The sequence below is a fragment of the Amblyraja radiata genome, chromosome 39 (genome assembly GCF_010909765.2).
Source record: "Amblyraja radiata isolate CabotCenter1 chromosome 39, sAmbRad1.1.pri, whole genome shotgun sequence".
Lineage (NCBI taxonomy): Eukaryota > Metazoa > Chordata > Chondrichthyes > Rajiformes > Rajidae > Amblyraja > Amblyraja radiata.
Genome location: NC_045994.1, coordinates 6,506,849 through 6,530,929, shown reverse-complemented (window position 1 = coordinate 6,530,929; position 24,081 = coordinate 6,506,849). Strand labels below are relative to the sequence as shown.

Below are 24,081 nucleotides of genomic sequence, written 5' to 3'. Positions count from 1 at the left end.
AGCACAAAAACAGGCCCTTCAATGTCAGTGTCGAACATAATACCAAGACCATCAGTTACCTAGCGCACATAACACATACCCTCCACTCTGATTCAGTTGAGTTTATTGTCACGTGTACCGAGGTACAGTGAAAAGCTGTTGTTGCGTGCTAACCAGTCAGCGGTAAGACAATACGTGATTACAAGCGAGCCTTTCACAGCGTACAGATACATGATAAGAGATTAACATCTAGTGCAAAGTAAAGCCAACAAAGTCCGAGGGTCCTTAATGAGGTAGATAGCAGTTCTGGACTGCTCTCTAGTTGTGGTAGGACAAATCCCTGCATATCCACATGCCTATCCAAAAGTCCTTTAAATGCCACTAATATATCTGCTACAACCACCACCCCAGTAACATGTTCCAGGCACTCACCATCTTCAGAGGGGGGGAAATAACTTGCCCTGCTTGTTTCCTTTATACTTTGCCCCTCTATGCCCTCAGATTGAAGCATTCTGAAACAAATATAAAATAATCTTACTTGGATGACCTGAAATTAAAGCATATAATTAGTTAGTTACCTAATTGTAGCTAATTTCAGACTTCAATTACTAGATCTAAACATCTATCCATTTCTTAATAAATGATTAACATTTTTAAATAGCCTAAATGTCCAAATAATATTCACAAATAATTCACAATAAAACATGATTTTTAAATCTCATTTACATTAATTTATAGGCCAAATGGAAGGAATTTAGTGTTCAATTGCTGTAAATAAATGCCCATTTAAATCAGCTTTCCAGTGGGTCCCTGTGGAACGCGCTGGTTTAGAACGTTCACATTGCGGTAGATTTGTGCCCCAAATGCCCAGAAAAATACTGCGGGATATAATAGGCCCAAAATGAGCTACTCGCAATATTAAACTTTGTATAAAGGGATCTTTAGAAGCCCTTTTTAATGTAAAAATATACAACCTACCTTCTGCTATTTGCTTTATGAGACCTGCTGCTGTGTCGCGGTTTGAGGTTGATTTTCCTATAACATTTACGAGGCCTTTAAACATAATAGCTTTGCGGGGGTCTTCAATTTTCGTTAAAAACTAGGATGACTCTTCGATTTGACTAGAGAAATCGCGTAAACCCCCCCTGGCCCAAATGCTCACACCCCAGCGGCGATTTCCACGACGCTATCTTTGCACCTCTACGTATTTGATGTTTCCACCTGGGAAATTGATCTGACTGTCTGGTGATCTAACCTTCGTACTGTGTTTTTAACAATACTGGAGAGATTTTGATGGGGAACAAGATTTATATTCAGTTTTTTAACCAAATACACTGTGCTTAACAAAAATCGACCCCATCTTGTGAAACCCTTATAAATAACAGATATAAATTAGATAACTTCAAGACCGAAAGTAAAAAACTTTTTTCATGATGGACAAATCTTCATCGTTTTACCACCAATTTGGACACCAAAAATGTGACCTTAAAAACTCTGCCACATTTAGTCATGAATATTTAATTCATAAATAAATTTAATGTGGCCCGCTCATACATAGACCTTTTGATAATGATCTAGGGAAATATCTTCATCAATATCAGGAGAAAAATACAGTAACATAAAGATAATACAGTACAGTATAGATCCCGTAAGGGACGTTGTGCTTGGTGTCCATTGTCACAACGAACATTATCGGGGTCGGTACCTCCGTAAGCTAAACCACGGAGGCTCCAAACCTCAAACGCTTTTCACAAACCACAACGAGGTACCCTATGGTAGTAGCGAGTTAATTATTTTTCCTTATTTTCCAATTTAATATATCAAAAACATCGTGGGGTCAAAAACGCAACGGCCGTTTACGATATATTTTCCGACTTAAAAAAAAAATCTAAGAAACATCAAAACTAAGAAACTGAGCCAATCTTCAATTTGGCAACACACTGTCCCTTGTTTACCTTTCGTAAGGACCAAGTCGCTAACTTCTTTCCTTCGTGTCAACTTCGCAACGACCGTTATGGAGGCATTTTATTTACTAAAATTCAGCCCAAAACTTCGAACAGGTCTCTCCCCACAACCTCTGACGTTCCAGAGAAAACAATCCTAGTCTGTCCAACCTCTCCCTGTAGCTAACACCCCATTAATCCAGGCATCATTCTGGTAAACCTCTGCATGCTTTCCAAAGCCTCCACATACTTCCTGTAACTTTATACACACAACCTTTTCACACAAAGTGTGGTAGAGGAGATAGCTGAGGATGAGGGGTGATCTTATAGAGGTGTATAAGATCATGAGAGGAATAGATCGGGTAGATGCACAGAGTCTCTTGCCCAGAGTAGGTGAATTGAGAACCAGATGACATAGGTTTAAGGTGAAGGGGGAAAGATTTAATAGGAATCTGAGGGGTAACTTTTTCACACAAAGGCAGGTAAGTGTATGAAACGAGCTGACACAGGAGGTACACTAGTTGAGGCAGGGACTATCCCAACATTTAAGAAGCAGTTAGACAGGTACATGAATGGGACAGGTTGGGAGGCATATGGACCAAATGCTGGCAGGTGGGACTAGTGTAGCTGGGACATGTTGGCCGGTGTGGGCAAGTTGGGCCGAAGGGCCTGTTTCTACACTGTATCACTCTATGACACTGTAATGCCGCTATTCTCCATATGAGCAGAATATGAGAAACATGTTTTCAAAGTGTATCCAATAACTACAGAACATAGATATAATACTGGGAATAAGAAAATACATTACTCACTCATTTCTCGTCAGATGGATGACATGGTCATGGCCCTTCACCCGAACTACATACGATAGCTTGCCCTGAGGTGATCAATGAAGTAAACAAAATCATTAGCTGATGTTTTATTAAAGGCCAGCAGCAATAATTCATTGGCACAACAAGCCTGTTGGGATGATGCAAGTAAGAAATCATTGGCCCAGCGGTATTGCTGCCTCACAGCGCCAGAGACCCGGGTTCGATCCTGACGATGGGTGCTGTATGTATGGAGTTTGTACGTTCTCCCCGTGACCTGCGTATGTTTTCTCCGAGATCCTCAGTTTCCTCCCACACTCCAAAGGCTTGATATATATTTTTTTAATTAACATTTTCCCTGGTGTGTGTAGGATAGTGTTAGTGTGCAAGGATCGCTGGTAGGTGCGGAGTCAGTGGGCTGAAGGGCCTGTTTCTGCGCTGTATCTCTAAACTAAACTAAACTAAACTAAACTAAACTAAACTAAACTAAACACTCTTGAGCCTTTTGACTTATGACAGGATGCTGGCTATATACACACACACAATGATTTTAAACTTGCAGACTGCTTTCCCTCCCCTGTCTCCACACAAGGCCCTTGTAAAATACGTGGGTACGCTTTCCCACGCTGGTCACTGGGAGAATGTACAAATTCCCTACAGGCAGCGCCCGTGGTCAGGATCGAACCTGGGTCTCTGACGCTGTAAGGCAGCAACTCTACCATATTATAGCGCCATTATGCCACTATCTTCTGATGTGTTGCAAGCAGTGAATTATACATAAGTAAATTGGATGAAAAGGTCAGCAACTTTCTACAGATTAAGAATGTTATGTGTTTCGCTGAACAATAGTGGTCACTGTTAAAGTTGCAATATTTGAATCAGTCTTTCCTTGTTTTGTCTCCTTGATGAAGGGACAGAAAATGTTTCACTTCTCGTCGATTAGTGCATGACCTGAGAGAGGCTGCATTTATAATATTAACAAGCAGGGGCCTGGTGGTGGTAGGGGTGGCACGGTGGTGCAGCGGTAGAGTTGCTGCCTCACAGCGCCAGAGACCCGGGTTCCATCCTGCCTCCGGCTGCTGTCTGTACGGAGTTTGTACGTTCTCCCCGTGACCTGCGTGGGTTTTCTCCGAGATCTTCGGTTTCCTCCCACACTCCAAAGACATACAGGTCTGTAGGTTCATTGGCTTGGTATAAGTATAAATTGTCCCTAGTGTGTGTAGGATGGTGTTCGTGTGCAGGGATCGCTGGTCGGTGCGGACTCGGTGGGCCGAAGGGCCTGTTTTCGCGCTACATCTTTTAAAAGAGTTGCTGCCACAATGTCAAGCACCAGCCTACGCATCCGGCTCCTATTTTAGTCATTAGGGTTGTACAGGGTGGAAAGAGGCCCTTCGGCCCACCTTGTCCATACCAACCAAGTTGACATATTGGGCTAGTTCTGTTTTGCCTGCATTTGTCCATCAACCCTCTAAACCCTTCCTATTCCCACATATCCAAATATCTTATAAAGGTCATATTTGTATCCATTCTATATCTTCCGCTGGCAATGCATTCCAGATACAGACTATCCTCTGAGTGAAAATGTTGCCCCTGAAGATCCTAGAGGGCAAGGGTTTAAGGTGAGAGGGGACATTTAAACCCTTTCATCAGAAGCCTCTGTCCTCTAATTTTAGATTCCTATACCCTGAGAAAAACTGAGAGCATTCACTTTATCCATGCTCCTCGTGATCTTGTACACCTTTATATGATCATCCCCCAGCCTCCTGCTCTCCAGAAAAAATGTCCCAACACATCAATCCTTACCTGTAACAAGCCCAGGTAACACGCTGATGAATTTCCTCTGCAACATTTCCAACTTTGTGGGTGACACAGTGGTAAAGTTGCTGCCTCACAGCGCCAGACACCTGGGTTCGATCCGGACTACAGGTGCTGTCTGTGTGGAGTTCACACGTTCTCCCTGTGAGCGCGTGGGTTTTCTCCGGTTCCCTTCCACATTGCATTGTTAGACGTGAAGGTTTGTAGGTTAATTGGCTTCGGTAAAGCATCCCTAGAGTGTAGGATAGAACCAGTGCCCAGAGGGTCGTTGGTCGGCCCGGACACGGCGGGCCGAAGGGCCTGTTTTCGTGCTGTATCTCTGAAGCTAAACTACGCTCAACCTAATGACACTAATGATGGCTGGGAAATCAGACTGCACTCCAAGTGTGGTCTCACCAACAATTGTACAGATGCATCATGAGGTCCCAACCCTTGTACTCCATACCATTCCCAATGTGTGCGAAAGAACAGCAGATGCTGGTTTAAATCGAAGGTAGACACAAAATGCTGGAGTAACTCAGCGGGACAGGCAGCATCTCTGGAGAGAAACATTCATTCTCTGCAGAGATGCTGCCTGTCCCGCTGAGTTACTCCAGCATCTGCAGTTCCTTCCTAAACATTTCCACGAAATAACTTGTTCTGGGAAATAATAATTCATTACATAGGTAATGAGGTCCTCCGGGAACGCAGTCTGCAGCTAATCCTCATTAGTTATGCAGTGAATTCTGTTATTTGAAAGATGTTGTTAAGCTGGAAAGGGTGCGGAGCAGATTTACGAGGATGCTGCCAGAACTCGAGGGCAGAAACCGGAGCACCCGGAGAAAACCCACGCGGTCACTGGGGAGAACATACAAACTCCATACAAACAGCACCCGAAGTCGGGATCGAACCCAGGTCTCTGGGGCTGTGAGGCAGCGACTCTAACACTGCTCCATTGTGCCGCACTTAATTTTGCATTAGTTCCCCTCACAAACAATGCAAACATTCTGTTAGCTTTCCTGATTTCTTGCTGCAGTTGCACACTACCCCAACTGTGCCCCAAGACTCACACATCCTGCTGCATCTCACGAGTCAAGTCAAGAGTTTTTTATTGTCATGTGTCCAGAAACGGAACAATGTAATTCTTACATGCAGCAGCACAGTACACGTAAAGATGGTACTCTGTAAACCCAAACAATTTAAAAAATATATATACATACACACACATATATACTTGCAATATCTGTAGTGATTGCTTATATACACACACACACACACACACACACACACACACACACACACAATTATACATATATATACATACACACATACACTCACATATATACATACACATATATATTCACACACATACACACGTGTGTATATATATATATACACACACACAAAAATACATATATACGCACACATATATGCACACACATATATATACATAGACACACACATATCACACACATATATACATCACACACACATATCACACACACACTCACATATATACACAGATACATATACACAGACACATATATGCACACACATATATATATATATATATACACACACACACACACATATATATTGACACACACACACATATATACTGACACACACACACACACACACACATATATATATATACAAACACACACGTCAGCAATCACTTCAGATAATGCATGACATTGTTGCATGCCAAGATGGATGACTTTATACACTCCCATGTTATAGTCGTGTGTAACACCAGTAGTGCAGCCACTACGCTGAAGTCAATGTACAGTTATTCTCCAACGTACCTGTGAAGAGGGGCCCAGGCCAGCATCTCGCTTCTCTCTCTCGTTCAGCTGTCGTGGGATTGTAATTTCGAAGGCAGAAAGCTTCGAAGTCTGGTGGGAGGTTGGATGCAAATGGCCTGTAAAAGAAACGCAGGGCTGAGTAATCATGAATGGTGTGAGACGGCATGGTGGCACAGCGGGTAGAACCGCTGCCTCACAGCGCCAGAGACCCAGGTTCGATCCTAACCTCGGGTGCTGTCTGTGTGGAGTTTGCATGTTCTCCTTGTGACCAGTTTCCTCCCACACCCCAAAGATGTTTGCTGGTTAATTATCCCTCTGTAAATTGCCTCAAGTGGATGAGGTAGTGGGATAACGTACAACTAGTGTGAACGGGTGATCAATGGTCGGATTGGACACGGCGGGCCAGGCAGCATGTTCATAAGTGACAGGAGTAGAATTAGGCCCATCAAGTCTATTCCGTTGTTCAATCACGGCTGATCTATCGCTCCCTCTCAACCCCATTCTCCTGCCTTCTCCCCATAACCACAAACACCCGTACTAATCAAGAATCCATAGCGGCGCCTGCTAGCGCACGCAGATATCGAACCCAGCGTTCGGAAGCGCGGTCACGTGACTCGGGAGGGGCTGTTGTTTTTGTGCGGTTTTTCCCCTGCGCGCGTTAGTTCAGCGCTGACCACCGATGTGTCCAGACGTGTCTGTTAAACCTGTATGCTGCAACTTGAACTTTCAAATAAAGTATTGTTGAAAACTCCAGGAGTCGTTTATCAGACCACTAAAAATCTATCTATCTTTCTCTGCCTTAAAGATATCCATTGACTTGGCCTCCACAGCCTTCTGCAGCAATGAATTCCACAGATTCGCCACCCTCTGACTAAAGAAATTCCTTCATCTCCTTCATTCTGAGGCTAAGACCTCTAGTTCGAGTCGGACTACTGAGCCGAGTTACTCCAGCACTTGGCGTTCTGTGCAAGATGAAGGGAGTATCCAACATCATTGAGCTTATTCCCAAAAACAAAACAGCCGACCAAACCCTTGCAATTCCTATTCCTGCACCTCGATTAGTCATATTACTGAAGTTGCGAAATAGAAAATAATGTGTGGAATTGTTACTATTTCCAAGACGACTAATATGCGTCAGCTTTTCACATGAAAGACAGCGAGCAATGACCTGTTCCTTTCTCATCGTTACTTTTGTTGCATATCTTGTTGCATATCTCCATATTTAGACAATAGACAATAGGTGCAGGAGTAGGCCATTCGGCCCTTCGAGCCAGCACCGCCATTCAATGTGATCATGGCTGATCATCCCCAATCAGTACCCCGTTCCTGCCTTCTCCCCATATCCCCTGACTCCGCTATCTTTAAGAGCCCTATCTAGCTCTTTCTTGAAAGCATCCAGAGAACCGGCCTCCACCGCCCTCTGAGGCAGAGAATTCCACGGACTCACCACTATCTGTGAGAAAAAGTGTTTCCTCGTCGCCGTTCTAAATTTGTTCAATATCTCTCCACATCACCGTCTATATCTCTCGTTTCCCACTCCCTTGACTCTCAGTCTGAAGAAGGGTCTCTACCCGAAACATCATCCATTCCTTTTCTCCAGGGATGCTGTCTGACCCGCTAAGTTACTCCAGCTTTTTGTGTCTATCTTCCCAATTCTTCGTGATTCCTGAATTATGAGCAGGCAGATTATGATCGGCATGCCCTGTGTTGTGGAGTGAGACTGTACTAAAGTGCAGGAAGGCAACAACACTTTGGCTCAGTCTGCACTAACCCTCAGCTTGGCTGTTTACACAAAGAACTACTTTAAGGCTGTAACGCCACTCTCTAAGCCCCAAGAGACAGAGGATTCTGGCTTGCCTGGTTGAAGTTTAAGTTGTTCATTTTCAGATCTCCGCTCACCGCACCACGTTGCGCTGCACATTAAAATAATTTAACACCACCCTTCCCGAACAGTGTCAAACATACTAGTTGTAGCCTCAGTCAGCTCACTGCTGCTAGTCATACAGCATGCTAAAACAGCTGCCATCAGGCTACAAGTGTGTAGGAAGGAACTGCAGATGCTGGTTTACTTCGAAGATAGACACAAAATGCTGGAGTAACTCAGCGGGACAGGCAACATCTCTGGAGAGAAGGAATGGGTGCTGTTTCAGGTCGAGACTGAAGAAGGGACTCTCTCCAATTTCAAGCAGTTCTTAAGTCAGAGGGTGGTGAATCTGTGGAATTCTTTGCAGCAGAAGGCTGTAGAGGCCAAGTCGGTGGATAGTTTTAAGGCAGAGATAGATAGATAGAAGAAGGGTTTCGGCCCAAAACGTTGCCTATTTCCTTCGCTCCATAGATGCTGCTGCACCCGCTGAGTTTCTCCAGCATTTTTGTGTACCTTAGATAGATTCTTGATTAGTACAGGTGTCCGAGGTTATGAGGAAAAGGCAGGAGAATGTGGAGGAAGAGAGAAATCGGCCATGATAGAATGGCGGAGTAGACTTGATGGGCTGAATGGCCTAATTCTACTTCTATTCCTTATAAAACCAGCATCTGCACTTCCTTCCTTCACATTAGTTAGGGGGGGTGTGTCAGGTCAGCTCGTGAGCAGCTCTCTTCCAGCCCCTTCAGTAACTAGTGTAGCTCTGCAAACATACACAGATGCCAAAATAAACAAACTGCTCAGGGAGCTCGGCTGGTCGAGCAGCATCTGTGGTGGCAAAACGACGGTCAACGACTTCCTGACCTGCTGAGTTAATCCAGCACTGTCTATTTTTTATCCCCCCCGAGGTGCTTTGGGGCAGAGGCCTCTCCGAGGTGCCGTGACACCTGGAACCTGCCCGGCTGGACCCGAATACTTGGCGGACCACGGAACTGGGAACTCGCTCAGTGGACTGGAAGGCTGGGCTAAGTTTCTTCCCAGCCATTATCAGGCAACTGAACCATGCTCTCACCAGCTAGAATGCTGTCCATTAGGCTTCAGAGATACGGTGTGGACACAGGCCCTTCGGCCCACTGAGTATGCATCGGCCAGCGATCCCCTTAAGCTAGCACTATCCCACATCCTAGGGACAATTTACAATTTTACCAAAGCCAATTAACCGACAAACCTGTACGTCTTTGGGGTGTGGGAGGAAACCAGAGCACCCAGAGAAAACCCACACGGTCACAGGCAGAACGTACATACTCCGTACAGACAACACCCGTCGTCAGGATTGAACCTGGGTCTCTGGCGTTGTAGAGCGGCAACTCTACCGCTGCGCCACCGTGCCACCTGCCTCATTGGTGACGTTTGAACTGTCTTTAATCAGACTTTATCTTACACTAAAGGTGGTTCCCTTTATCATTTATCTGTACACTGTGGACAGCTTGATTGAAATATTGTACAGTCTTTCCTTCAACTAGATAGCACACACAAACTAAAGCATTTCGCTGCTCCTCGGTACGTGGAACAATAAATACTCGTGAAAATAAACACTTATTTACACTACCTCGCTACACGTGACAATAAGTAAGTAAATAAGTAAGTAAGTTTATTGGCCAAGTATTCACATACAAGGAATTTGCCTTGGTGCTCCGCCCACAAGTAACAACATGACATACAGTGAGTTACGAATGACTCAGAAAACACTAAACATTAATAGTAATAAAACATTAATGATAAAACGCCATTGATCAAACATGTGAACCAACAAAAAAACAGATCAAAGGGAGGCTGTTGAGTAGAGCAACTACTCGTGGATAAAAACTGTTTTTATGTCTGGCTGTCGCCTTCCAGAGGGAAGTGATTCAAAGAGTTTGTGGCCAGGGTGAGAGGAGTCAGAGACTAAGTAATAGACTAAATGACGCTATTTCTGTACACTTGGCAATAATAAGCTGAACTTAACTACATTATTGTGGTACACGTGACAATAACATACAAATCTACGCTGCCTCAGTATTCGTGACAATAACAATCTAGACTACACTAAACTACCTCGGTACACTTGACAAGAAACTAAACTACACTTGGCAACAATAAACTAAACTAAATTTAACTATCTTGGTACACGTAATAATAATAAAGACACCACACGATCGTGGATCGTAGGCCCCCCTCGATCATGACTGACCACGGGTGGGTGATGCATCCTAGTGTTGGCTCCAAACCTCGACTGGAGCAGCGTCTCTTGTGGCTGAAGAGACCAATGCGGGAGTGACAGTCTCTATGTCAAAGGTCACGTGTGTGTGTGTGTGTGTGTGTGTGTGTGTGTGTGTGTGTGTGTGTGTGTGTGTGTGTGTGTGTGTGTGTGTGTGTGTGTGTGTGTGTGTGTGTGTGTGGTCTCTGTTGTTGAAGTTGCTGCGTTCCTTTCTGCGCGCCCGTTTGTCTGCCGCTGCGTTCAACAGTTTCTCTTCCACCGTTTTGAGATGTTGATACACGTGACAATAACACACAACCAAACTACACTACCTCGGTATTCATGACAATAACAATCTAAACTACACTAATCTCTCCTGGTCCTAGAACACTGATGCAATCATAAAGAAAGCACATCAGCGCCTCTACTTACTGAGAAGATTACGGAGAGTCGGTATGTCAAGGAGGACTCTCTCGAACTTCTACAGGTGCACAGTAGAGAGCATGCTGACCGGTTGCATCATGGCTTGGTACGGCAACTTGAGCGCCCAGGAGCAGAAAAGGCTGCAAAAAGTTGTAACCACTGTCCAGTCCATCATCGGTTCAAACCTCCCTACCATCGAAGGGATCTATCGCAGTCGCTGCCTCAAAAAGGCTGCCAGCATCATCAAGGACCCACACCATCCTGGCCACACACTCATCTCCCCGCTACCTTCAGGTAGAAGGTACAGGAGCCTGAAATCTGCAACATCCAGGTTCATGAACAGCTTCTTCCCCACAGCCATCGGACTATTAAACACAACTTCAAACAAACTCTGAACTAGAACAGCCTATTGCACTTTATCTGTTTACTGATGTCTGTATATATATATATTCTATGGTATATGGTCACACTGATCTGATCTGTATTTATGCCTTCTATATTCTGTTGTGCTGCAGCAAGCAAGAATGTCATTGTCCTATCTGGGACACATGACAATAAACTCTCTTGCCTCTTGTCTCTAAACTAAACTACCTCACGACACATGACAATAACGATCTAGACTAAACTGCACTACCTCGGTGCAATTGAAACTTAAGGGCCTGTCCCACGAGCATGCGACTGCATGCGGCAAGCGCGACCTAACGTGGTCCTTTGAGCCGTACGGCCTCGCGGGGCCGGTCCCACTTCGATCGCTGGAGCCGTATGGAGTAGTGCGGGGCTGGCTCCGAAAAAATGACCGTGTTCAAAAATTCCGCCTGCCGGCCTGCAGCAGCATTGAAGCCTACGCAGCGTCTTGACAGCGTACGCCTTCGCTCCAACTTCACGTCAACTCGTATGGGATCACTCGACCTCCGCACGGACCCCGCTTCTGGTTTGGTCGCGCTTGCCGCATGCAATCGCATACTCGTGGGACAGGCCCTTAAATGAATCTATCTTGGTGCAATTGACTATGATAGACTACACTACCTTGATACACATGGCAATGACGTACTACACTACAGTATTGTGGTACAAGTGACAATAAACATACAACCAAAACGACACGACCTCGGTATTCGTGACAATAACAATCTTGACGAAACTGTACATGACAATAACGAACGACACTACCTCGATACATGTGACAATTAACCAATGCCATACTGGAGTTTAGAAGAACACCTGACCCATGGCAGGAAGTCACAGTTTGAGGAAGGATGCGGACACCAGAGAAACGTGGATAAACATCTTGCTTAATTAACGATGATTGGAGCAAGCGGGTAGAAGTGACCCAAGTTCAGGAAGGCAGGATGAAGAAGCGGTTTGGGTGGGGTTAGAGAATTATAAAGGCAATAAGTCACGTGTGTGAGCAGGGTACAAAGTCCCATAAAAACAACCAGAGAGGGTGTAAAAATGAAAAACGCTGGGTATTAAGGTGCCATGGTAATGGTATGGGATTTTAATCTACACAGGGAAAGGTAAAATCAAATGGCAAACACTGCTTAGGTTTAGAGTTAATATTTTTACCTGTACCGAGGTTCAGTGAAAAGCTTTGTTTCGCATGCTATCCATCAGATAATGCAATCAAATAAAAACAAATGCAAGGCCACAATCTGGTTTACACTGAAGGTAGGAACTGCAGGTGTTGGTTTGCAAAAAAAGACATAAAGTGCTGGAGTAACTCAGCGGGTCAGATGCAGGGACAGTTCCAGCACACCTACAGATGCAGGGACAGTTCCAGCACACCTACAGATGCAGGGACAGTCTCTTCCCGGCTGTAATCAGGCAACTGAACCATCCAATAACGAGAGTGGTCCTGAACTACTATCTACCTCATTGGAGATCATCGGGCTATCTCTGATTGGGCTTTCCTGCCGTTAACTTGCGCTGAACGTTATTCACATTATTCTCTTTATCGTGTTTTCTTTGCAAAACCACTCACTTTTGCATCATCAGCAAACTTGCTAATCTTGCCCCGTATGTTCTCAAACAAAATCATTGATGGAGATGAGGCCCAGCACTGAAACCCGAGGCACACCACTAGTCACAGGATATATTATGATCAGCATGCCCTGTGTTGTGGAGTGAGACTGTACTAAAGTGCAGGAAGGCAACAACACTTTGGCTCAGTTTACGCTAACCCCCAGCTTGGCTGTTTACACAAAGAACTCCTTTAAGGCTGCAACACCGCTCTCTAACCCCGCGAGACGGGGGATTCTGGCTTGCCTGGCAAAGTTTAAGTTGATCATTTTCATATCAAAGGATCTCCGCTCACCACAGCACGTTGCGCTGCACATTAAAAGAATTTAACACCACCCTTCCCGAACAGTCAAACATACTAGCTGTAGCCTCAGTCAGCTCACTGCTGCTACAGTCATACAGCATGCTAAAACAGCTGCTGACAGGCTGCAAGTGTGTAGGAAGGAACTGCAGATGCTGGTTTACGTCGAAGATAGTCACAAAATGGAGTAACTCAGCGGGACAGGCAGCATGCATCAAGTTGGGAAAACGGGATGTACAACGGGATCTGGGGGTCGTTGTACATCAGTCTATGAAAGTAAGCATGCAGGTACAGCAGGCAGTGAAGAAAGCGAATGGCATGTTGGCCTTTATAACAAGAGGAATCGAATATAGGAGCAAAGAGGTCCTTCTGCAGGTGTACAGAGCCCTAGTGAGACCACACCTGGAGTATTGTGTGTAGTTTTGGTCCCCTAATTTGAGGAAGGACATTCTTGCTATTGAGGGAGTGCAGCGTAGGTTTACAAGGTTAATTTCCCAGGATGGCGGGACTGTCATATGCTGAGAGAATGGAGCAGCTGGGCTTGTACACTCTGGAGCTTAGAAGGCTGAGAGGTGATCTCATTGAAACATATAAGATTGTTAAGGGTTTGGACACTCTGGAGGCAGGAAACATGTTCCCGATGTTGGGGAAGTACAGAACCAGGGGCCACAGTTTAAGAATAAGGAGTAAGCCATTTAGAACGGAGACGAGGAAACACTTTTTCTCACAGAGTGGTGAGTCTGTGGAATTCTCTGCCTCAGAGGGCGGTGGAGGCAGGTTCTCTGGATGCTTTCAAGAGAGAGCTAGATAGGGCTCTTAAAAATAGTGGAGTCAGGGGATATCTTCGCCATCAAGCAACAAGTCTGGAGAATGGTGCAAATGTCCTTTTCACCGTTCATCCCAAACAGCTCTATAACAGACTCTCTGATTACAGACTGTTCCCAGGGACATGTTAATTTTTAGTGAACTCTTGAGATACAGCGCGGAAACAGCCCCTTTGGCATAGCGAGTCTGTGCCGACCAATGATCACCCTGTACACTTCTTTTTCTTATCGAGTCCACACACACAAAATGGCGAAATGCTTGATGGCGAAGATATCCCCTGACTCCGCTATTTTTAAGAGCCCTATCTAGCTCTCTCTTGAAAGCATCCAGAGAACCTGCCTCCACCGCCCTCTGAGGCAGAGAATTCCACAGACTCACCACTCTGTGAGAAAAAGTGTTTCCTCGTCTCCGTTCTAAATGGCTTACTCCTTATTCTTAAACTGTGGCCCCTGGTTCTGTACTTCCCCAACATCGGGAACATGTTTCCTGCCTCCAGAGTGTCCAAACCCTTAACAACCTTATATGTTTCAATGAGATCACCTCTCAGAAGTTGTTCAGAAAGAGATGTACACACTTCCGGGCATCTGATTACAATGATGTGTGTCTTGTGGCTTCTTGTGCGTGGTGGTGGAAAGATTGGTGTAAACAGGGCCGCGACGTGAACACTCTTTCCTTGGCCACTACCCTGTGCACTAACCTGCACACACACACACTAGGGACAGTTTTACAACTTACCAAAGCAAATTAAGCTACAAATCTGTACATCTTTAGAGGGTGAGTGGAAACTGGAGCACCCAGAGAATGGACATTGGGCGAAGGACTGGCTCTCTCTCTGTGTCTGTGTCCCTCTGTCTCTCTCTCTGTCTGTCTCTTTGTCTGTCTCTCCCTGTCTGTCTCTCTGTCTGTCTCTCTCTGTCTGTCTCTTTGTCTGTCTCTCTCTGTCTGTCTCTCTCTGTGTGGTTGTCTCTCTCTCTCTCTGTCTGTCTCTCTCTGTCTCCCTCTCTGTCTGTCTCCTTCTCTGTCTGTCTGTCTGTCTCTCTCTGTCTCTCTCTCTCTCTCTCTCTCTCTCTGCCTGTCACTGTTTGTCTCTCTGTCTCTCTCTCTGTCTGTCTCCCTCCCTCTCTCTCTCTTTCTCTCTCTCTGTGTCTCTACCACACCCCCACCAAGTTTGCTTATGACCAGGCCTCACTTCCCAACAGTGCAAGCTGATAGAGGTGTGAGTCACCTCGTCAAACTTTCGCAGCCAACGCAAGCCTTCTTTGAAAGTTTTTCTTCAGTGTTGTGCGCTAGCCAAGTAGGGGAAAGAGGTCACGAACTGAAGGCCCATCACAAGGCAGCCTTGCCTTTAACCCCGTCCCCGTTGACAATTCCCAAATAACACAGCATCAACAACCAGGAGGAAAGAACTTAAGAAAATATCGAAAAAATTGAATGTTCGTAAGAATTTGTGGCATTCTGATTCATCTCAATGTCTCTCCAATCATATCTCTCTCTCTCTCTCTCTTTTTCTTTATGCGGATTGCTTTAGGATCTTTGCCCTCCATTTCAATCTCAAACTCCCTCCACTCTCAATCTCTCCCGCCCATCCTTAATCTTTCTCCCCACCTCTCAATGTCTCCCCCCCTTTAATACTTCAGCCCCCTCAATCTCTCCCTCCCTCCGCCCCCCCCCACAATCCATCTCCAGCCCTCTCCCAATCCCTCTCCGGCCTCCAGCCTCCTCCCCTCCCCCGCCAATTGAATAAACCAACTATTTTTTTTTTACAGCACATACTATTTCCCCTCCTCCAATCTCTCTCCACCTTTCCTGTCCATGACTCACCTGTCAGGTATCTCTGCACTGTTCCCGAGTTTTATGACTGAATAAAATGGACTTTCTCCTTGCCTCTCAATTCTCATTCAAAAGCCACACCTAAAAACAAACTTCCTGACCAAGCTTCAGACAACGTGCCCTAACAGTGGCTCAGACCAGATTTATCTGCTTGCTAATTGCTCTACAAAACGCTTTGGAATTGATTGTGTGGCACCAGAGGCGGTATAACAGTTTTAGAAGACAACCTCTCGCAGGTATGTGTACAAGAGATGTGTAGGAAGGAACTGCAGATGCTGATTTAAACCAGGGATAGCCACAAAAAGCTGGGGCAACTCAGCGGGGGTCAGTCAGGCAGCATCTCTGGAGAAAAGGAACGGGTGACATTTCGGGTCGAGACCCTTCCTCATACAAGAGGGCCTGGTAGACAAAAGTGCTGGAGAAACTCAGCGGGTGCAGCAGCATCTATGGAGCGAAGGAAATAGGCAACGTTTCGGGCCGAAACCCCTCTAAAGGGCCTGTCCCACTTGGCAATTTTTTTCGACGACTGCTGGCGTCATATCACTGTCACCAAAAGATTTTGGACATTTTAAAATCCAGCGGCAACAAAAAAAAAGTTGCAACACTTGAAAAAACACCGCGCGCGATCACCCCGCTTCACGCTACAAATTGTTCGGTGACCTGATACATCAGTTAACGATGCCGGCAGTCGCCGAAAAAAAAAATCACCAAGTGGGACAGCCCCTTAACTCTCACAATTCACCAGTGGTCCCTGTCTTCTGCTCTGATGCAGAGCTGTGCAAAGGGGGTACGCTTGAGGTTGGGGTGAGTTTTGTACCAAAGGGCCAGAGTGTAAAACATTTCTACCCCATGCTCAGTCCGATTCCTATATACAGACACAGTAATCACACTGGCTCCAAGTCACAGTGGCACAGCTGTTAGAGCCACTGCCTCACAGCGCCAGAGATCCGGGTTCAATCCTGACCTCGGGTGACAAAAGACAATAGACAATAGGTGCAGGAGTAGGCCATTTGGCCCTTCGAGCTAGCACCGCCATTCAATGTGATCAAGGCTGATCATCCCCAATCAGTACCCCGTTCCTGCCTTCTCCCCATATCCCCTGACTCCGCTATTTTTAAGAGCCCTATCTAGCTCTCTCTCGAAAGCATCCAGAGAACCTGCCTCCACCTGTGTTGTCTGTATTTTGAGTAGGTTTAGTTTAGTTTATTGTCACGTGTACCGAGGTACAATGAAAAGCTTTCGTTGCTTCCCAACCAGCCAGCGGAAGGGACGATGCATGATATCATAGTGTGTTGGGAGGAACTGCAGGTGCTGGTTTAAACTGACGATAGACACAAAATGCTGGAGTAACTCAGCCGGGGTCAGGCAGTATCTTTGGAGAGAAGGAATCGGTGTCGTTTCGGGTCGAGACCCTCCTTCAGACCATTTCTCCAGAGATGCTGCCTGTCCCACTGATTTACTCCAGTATTTTGTGTCTGTCTTCAGTGTTAACCAGCGTCTGCAGTTCCCTCCTGCACCTAGTGTGTGGGTGAGGGGTAGATACTTGGTCAAGGGGACTAGTTTAGATGGGGCATCTTGGTTGGCATGGAGTCGGGTGGAAACCAGGGACATCCAAGAGGAAAACCCCTTGAGGTCAGAAGGAGAACGTGCAAACTCCACACAGAAAGGAAACCAGTTCAGTTCAAGTATCAAAAATAGATGAATCAAAACACACTGGAAGCTCCAACACAGAGCAATACAACACCTAGACCAACCTGGTCTCCCAGCTGCTAAACACATTAATTCCCCTTCTCATTCCCACACTGACCTTTCTGTCCTGGGCCTCCTCCATTGTCAGAGTGACAATGCAAATCGCAGGAACAGCATCTCATATTTCGCTTGGGCAGCTTTCACCCCAGCGCTATGAATATCGATTTCTCCAAATTCATTTGATCCCTCTACATTATTGTCTATTTCTCCCGTTTCCCTTTCCCGTGACTTTCAGCTTAAAGAAGGGTCTCGACCCCAAACGTCACCCATTCCTTCTCTCCGGAGATTCTGCCTGTCCCGCTGAGTTACTCCAGCTTTTTGTGCCTAATACAAAGGTGGCGATGGTTTCTTTATTGTCACCTGTACCAGGTACAGTCAGATACACTTTTTGCTTGTAGCTCACCAAGACTATCCCCATAAATGAGCACAAGCAAGTTCACGTTATAGTAGAATTAGGCCATTCGGCCCATCAAGTCCACTCCGCCATTCAATCATGGTTGATCTCTGCCACCTAATCCCATTTCCCTGCCTCCTCCCCATAACCTCTGACACCCCCTTCTAATCAAGAACTCGTCTGTCTCTGCCTTAAAAATATCCACAGACTTGGCCTCCACAGCCCTCTGTGGCAGACCTCAGACTGAAGAAGGGTCTCGACCCGAAACGTCACCCATTCCTTCTCTCCAGAGAAGCTGCCTGTCCGGCTGAGTTACATTTTTATTGTGCAGTTTCTTCCTACACTATAAGACTAAGTGTTGTCTTTCAGATTACACGCAGCCCAGAGCTCGACTGCCTGCTGTCAACATAAACTATTCCATGGGGCTATTTTGATTTTTAGAGAGCAAATAGTTTATCATGGCCGATATTTAAACACTACGCACCAGGTTAAAAACAAAGTGCTGGAAGATCTCAGCACTGGAAGACCTCAGCGCATCAGGCAGCATCTGTGAAGGGCAGAATGAAGATGGGGTCCCGTTCCAAAATGTCGCCTGTCCATTCCCCTATGGATGCTGCCCGACCCACTGAGTCCCTCCAGCGCTTTGTGTTTTGCTCAAGATTCCAGCGTCAGGCTGGGGCTAATCCCTGGAGGGCAGGAGGATGACTAAACACAAACTATGACAGAGACCTTTCACGAGGATGTTGCGAGGACTAGAGGGTGTGAGCTATAGGGAGAGGTTGATTAGGCTGGGTCTCTATTCCTTGGAGCGCAGGAGGATGAGGGGTGATCTTATAGGGGTGTATAAGATCAGGAGAGGAATAGATCGGGTAGACGCACCGAGTCTCTTGCCCAGAGTAGGGAAATCGAGAACCAGAGGACAACTAGAGGACATAGGTTTAATGTGAAGGGGGAAAGATTTTGTAGGAATCTGAGGGGTAGCTTTTTCACACAAAGGGTGGTGGATATACGGAACAAGCTGCTGGTGGGGGTAGTTGAGGCAGGGATTATCGCAATGTTTACGAAGCAATTAGACAGGTACATGGATAGGACAGGTTTCGAGGGATATGGGCCAAATGCAGGCAAGTGGGACTAGTAGGTCGGTGTGGGCAGGTTGGGCCGAAAGGACTCAATCTCTAGTTGATCGTGTCTCCATAAAGACAGGTGATCTAGACTCCCCCATCCTGATGTATTTGGAGCTTGCTGTGCCCAAACAAGCTGCCATATCTCAATGCTAGATGCACAGAGTCTCTTGCCCGGAGGACGTGAATCGAGGACCAGAGGACATAAGATTGAGGTGAAGGGAAACGATTTAATGGGAATCGGAGGGGTAATTTTTTCACACAAAGGGTGGTTGATGTACATTTAAGAAGCAGTTAGACAGGTACGTGGATAGGAAAGGTTTGGAGGGATATGGCCCAGATGCAGGGACATGTTGGCTAGTGTGGGCAAGTTGGGCCAAAGGGCCTGTTTCCACGCTGTATCTATGACTCTTATGGCTCTACGAAGCTCCAGCAACATTAATGCCTGCTTCATTGTCTGCAGACTTCTCTGGGCTTTTAAGAGGCTGAGATTCAGACTTCCGGAAATACGCGCCTCTGATATTGAAAGGGTCTCTTTTCAAATAAGCCCATTCAAACAAAAAGAAAATACATTTTCCACAAATTGTAACATTCAGGTTGGCAACGGTGGCGCAGTGGTAGAGTCGTTGCCGTGGAGCGCTTGCAGCGCCAGAGACCCAAGTTCGATCCCGACGACGGGTGCTGTCTGTACGGAGTTTGTACGTTCTCCCCATTACTGCGTGGGCTTTCTCCGAGATCTTCGGCTTCCTCCCACACTCCAAAGACGTACAAGTTTGTAGGTTAATTGGCTTTCTATAACATGTAAATTGTCCCTCGTGTGTGTAGGATAGTGTTAGTGTGCAGGAATCGCTGGTCAGCGTGGACTCGGTGGGTCGGAGGGCTGTTTCCGCTCCCTATCTCTAAACTAAATGAAACTAAACCCATTCACTTAATCCTCGGGTTAAAGATACAGTTTTAGTTTTATATTTTATAAATAAAACTTATCGCAAACAATCTTGGCTTAGTTTAGTTTCGAGATACAGCATGGAAACAGGCCCTTCGGCCCAGCCAGTCTGCACTATAACCGACCATCAATCTCCCGTGCACACTAGTTCCATGTTATCCCACATTCTCATCCACTCTAGGGGCAATTTACAGAGGCTGATTAATCTACAAACGCGCACGTCATTAGGATGTGGGAAGAGACTGGAGATGCCCACATGGTTACAGGGAGAACATGCAAACTCCACCCAGACAGCACCAGAGGTCGGGATTAAAGTCTAGTTAAGTTAGGAGATACAGCATGGAAACAAGCCCTTCGGCTCCCGCAGACTATGGATCACCCCTTCACACATTCTCTGTTATACCACTTTCTCATCAATTTTCTACTCACTGGGGGCAATTTTATAGAGACCAATTTACCATTGTTTACAAGATTGTTAAGGGCTTGGACACGCTAGAGGCAGGAAACATGTTCCCGATGTTGGGGGAGTCCAGAACCAGGGGCCACAGTTTGAGAATAAAGAGTAAGCCATTTAGAACGGAGACGAGGAAACACTTTTTCTCACAGAGAGTGGTGAGTCTGTAGAATTCTCTGCCTCAGAGGGCGGTGGAGACAGGTTCTCTGGATGTTTTCAAGAGAGAGCTAGATATGTCTCTTAAAAATAGCAGAGTCAGGGGATATGGGGAGAAGGCAGGAATGGGGTACTGATTGTTGATGATCAGCCATGATCACATTGAATGGCGGTGCTGGCTGGAAGGGCCAAATGGCCTAATCCTGCACCTATTGTCTATTGTCTATTGTCTAACAAACCCATACGTCTTTGGGATGTGGGAGGATACACTTTATTATCCACTCCCTGCACACGAGGGAAACGTTTAAAGAGGACAGTTGACCTTTACACCCGCACGTCTTTGGGGCGTGGGAGGAAACCAGCGCACTCAGAGGAAACCCACGCGGTCACTCATGGGGAGAATGTGCAAACGTGTACAGGCAGCACATGAGGCCGTGATCGGAACCTGGCACTGTGAGGCAGCAGCTCTACCTGCTGCACTACTGTGCCATCAAGGGCAAGCCGTTCAAGGGCAAGCCGTTCAAGGGAAGACGGCAACATTCTCAAGGGCAACAATTAAATTAAACGTCGTTCCATGGATGGGGAGGCGCACTCTTCCTCCCCCCCTCCCTCCCAAGGAGAGCGTACATTTTCCATTCTGTTCTATTATTTTTTAAAAGAAAAACAATCATGCCCACACACGATGGCAGAACACAATCACACCCATTAGCTCAGCCAGAACAGCAGACGTGACAACAGATCGACACTACAAAAGTCAGTGATAAACGACGAGAATAATTTGGGAATCAGGCGGGTTTTCCTGCGAATGAGTGATCAGCGTTACTCTCCCGTAAACAGTCGAAACTCACTTCCTTCTCGGCCACACAAAACGCCTCCTAACCTCCGCTTTCTGCAAAAGGTTTCTTGCCGTGCACATCAGATGGAAGTGATTATAATATTATGTTCATTCTAAATCCCGCTCCCCCCACTTGCCATCCTGCATTCCCGACTTGCACGTCCTTACTTGGGCGAGAGAACGTCGGGATGAGTGACACCGATTTACCCAGAGAATCTCTGCTGTCCCCGTTGTGGCCAATGCATGGAACAGTACAGCACGGGGACAGGCCCTTCGGCCCACAATGTCTATACCAAACAGGTCAGATTAAATCAATCCCCTTTTGCATGTATGTGATCCATACCCCTCCATTTCACGCACATTCCACAAAGGGCCTGTCCCACTGAGGCGATTTTTATAGGCGAGTGCGGGTGACTGTCATAGTCGTAGCAGGTCACCGAAAAAACGGTGACTGGACCCGTCTAAGGCAAGTTACCGACAACCGGCGACCCATTAGGACGTCCACCTACGACCACACTTACGACAACCCCCGACCACACAGGCAACAATCTACGACAACCAAAGTCAACCGACGTCCACCCGCAACAAGCTACGACCCTGTCGGCGACAACTGAAGACAATTCAGTCGCCGGTACCTGTCGCTGGTTGACGTAGGTAGTCGCCAATGGAATTCACCGGTCAGCACTGGGCGACAACCTACGTCACCTGGCGACAACCTACGACAACACCTACATCAGGAGAAGTCAAGCTACGCTTAATGCCATCAAACCCACCATCGCCGAAAATTTTTGAACACGTTGAAAATCCAGCGGCGACCAGAAAGACGCTACATCTGGCGCCCACACCAACAATAAAAATGTGGATATCAAATATGTTTGAAACACTACATCTGGAAGAGATGAGATTCCTCTTAGCAGGCAATTAATAATTAATAAATAAATAAATAAATGGTACCAGGATCTGGCAACCATTTAACAACAACAAAAACAGACTTGGTTGGTAGTCCCCTTTCTGCGGAGTTTAATGTTATAATAGAGCGATTCTTTCTCCTTTCTTTTTCCTTCTTTTCTAGGGTCTACTTTCTTTCTTTACTTCCTTCTCTAACTTATTTTCTAAGGGGGTTTCTTTTCTCAACACTCTCTTGCACCTTCACGACTCTTGCGCACTTTCCTTGCTTCCTTGACTTCTATCTTTTTCTTAAAGCTCAAAAAATGAAGCGGTACAAAAAATGTATTAAGACATATGTGTTGTGTGTTATTGTAACTTACCGTACTTCTAATAAAAATAATAAAAAATTTAAAAAAACAACCTTTTGGGCGACTGAGGACACTACTCATGACCACACGGGTGACACCCCAGCGACCATGTGGCAACAGCCTAGTCTCCTGTAGTCTCCTAAAAAATAAGCCTCTTAAACGCCACTGTCATCTTTGTTTTAGTTTAGAGATGCAGCATAGAAACAGGCCCTTCATCCCACCAAGTCCGCGCCGACCAGCGATCCCCCGCACATCAACACTATCCTACACACAAATAGACACAGTTTTACATTTATACCAAGCCTATCAACCTGCAAACCTGCACGTCTTTGGAGTGTGGGGGGAAACCAAAGATCTCGGAGTAAACCCACGAGGAGAATGTATAAACTCCGTACGGACAGCACCCGTGGTCAGGATTGAACCCGGGTCTCTGGCACTGTAAGGGAGCAGCTCAACCGCTGCGTCACCGTGCCTCCCATCCCCCACCTTTGACAGATTGCTCCAGGCACCCACCCATCTCGGTGTTCTTGTAAAATTGAACACATAATATTCTTGCTATTGAGGGAGTGCAGCGTGGTTAATACCCGGGATGGCGGGACTGTCATATGCTGAGAGAATGGAGCAGCTGGGCTTGTACACTCTGGAGTTTAGAAGGATGAGGGGTAATCTCATTGAAACATATAAGATTGTTAAGGGCTTGGACACACTAGAGGCAGGAAACGTGTGTTCCCGATGTTGGGGGAGTCCAGAACCAGGGGCCACAGTTTGAGAATAAGGAGTAAGCCATTTAGAACGGAGATGAGGAAACACTTTTTCTCACAGAGAGTGGTGAGTCTGTGGAATTCTCTGCCTCAGAGGGCGGTGGAGGCAGGTTCTCTGGATGCTTTCAAGAGAGAGCTAGATAGGGCTCTTGAAGATAGCGGAGTCAGGGGATATGGGGAGAAGGCTGGGATGATTGGGGATGATCAGCTATGATCACATTGAATGGCGGTGCTGGCTCGAAGGGCCGAATGGCCTACTCCTGCACCTATTGTCTATTGTCTATATAAACGCGGCCCGTACACATCCACTTTAAACTTTCCCACTGACCGTAAAGCCATTCCCTCTCGTATTTACACCTCCTCCCTGGGAATAAAGTTTCTGACAGTCTGCCTCTGTTCATGATCTCAACAATGTTGCAAAACTTAGATCAGGTCTCCCTCAAACTGTGAGGCATCTGAGAAAACGACCCAAGTTTGTCCAATCCTTAACAATTTGAGGCCTCTGCATTTAATGACAAGTGGAGGAACGTGGAACGGCACAGCACAAGAAGAGGCCCTTCGGCCCACATGGCTGTGTTGAACAC

The 24,081-nt window shown here is 46.2% G+C and overlaps 1 protein-coding gene across 4 annotated transcripts in view; it reads right to left on the bottom strand.

Moving 5' to 3' along the window:
- adam9 (ADAM metallopeptidase domain 9) overlaps nt 1-24,081 on the bottom strand; it is an 85,334-nt gene that overhangs the window by 59,384 nt on the left and 1,869 nt on the right. For all 4 annotated transcript variants that reach the window (XM_033013994.1, XM_033013995.1, XM_033013996.1 and 1 more), the window contains exons 2-3: nt 6,334-6,449; nt 2,735-2,799 (exon numbers count right to left, since the gene is read on the bottom strand). In XM_033013994.1, coding sequence (XP_032869885.1) covers nt 2,735-2,799; nt 6,334-6,449 — 181 coding nt within the window. The remainder of the gene's footprint in view (nt 1-2,734; nt 2,800-6,333; nt 6,450-24,081) is intronic.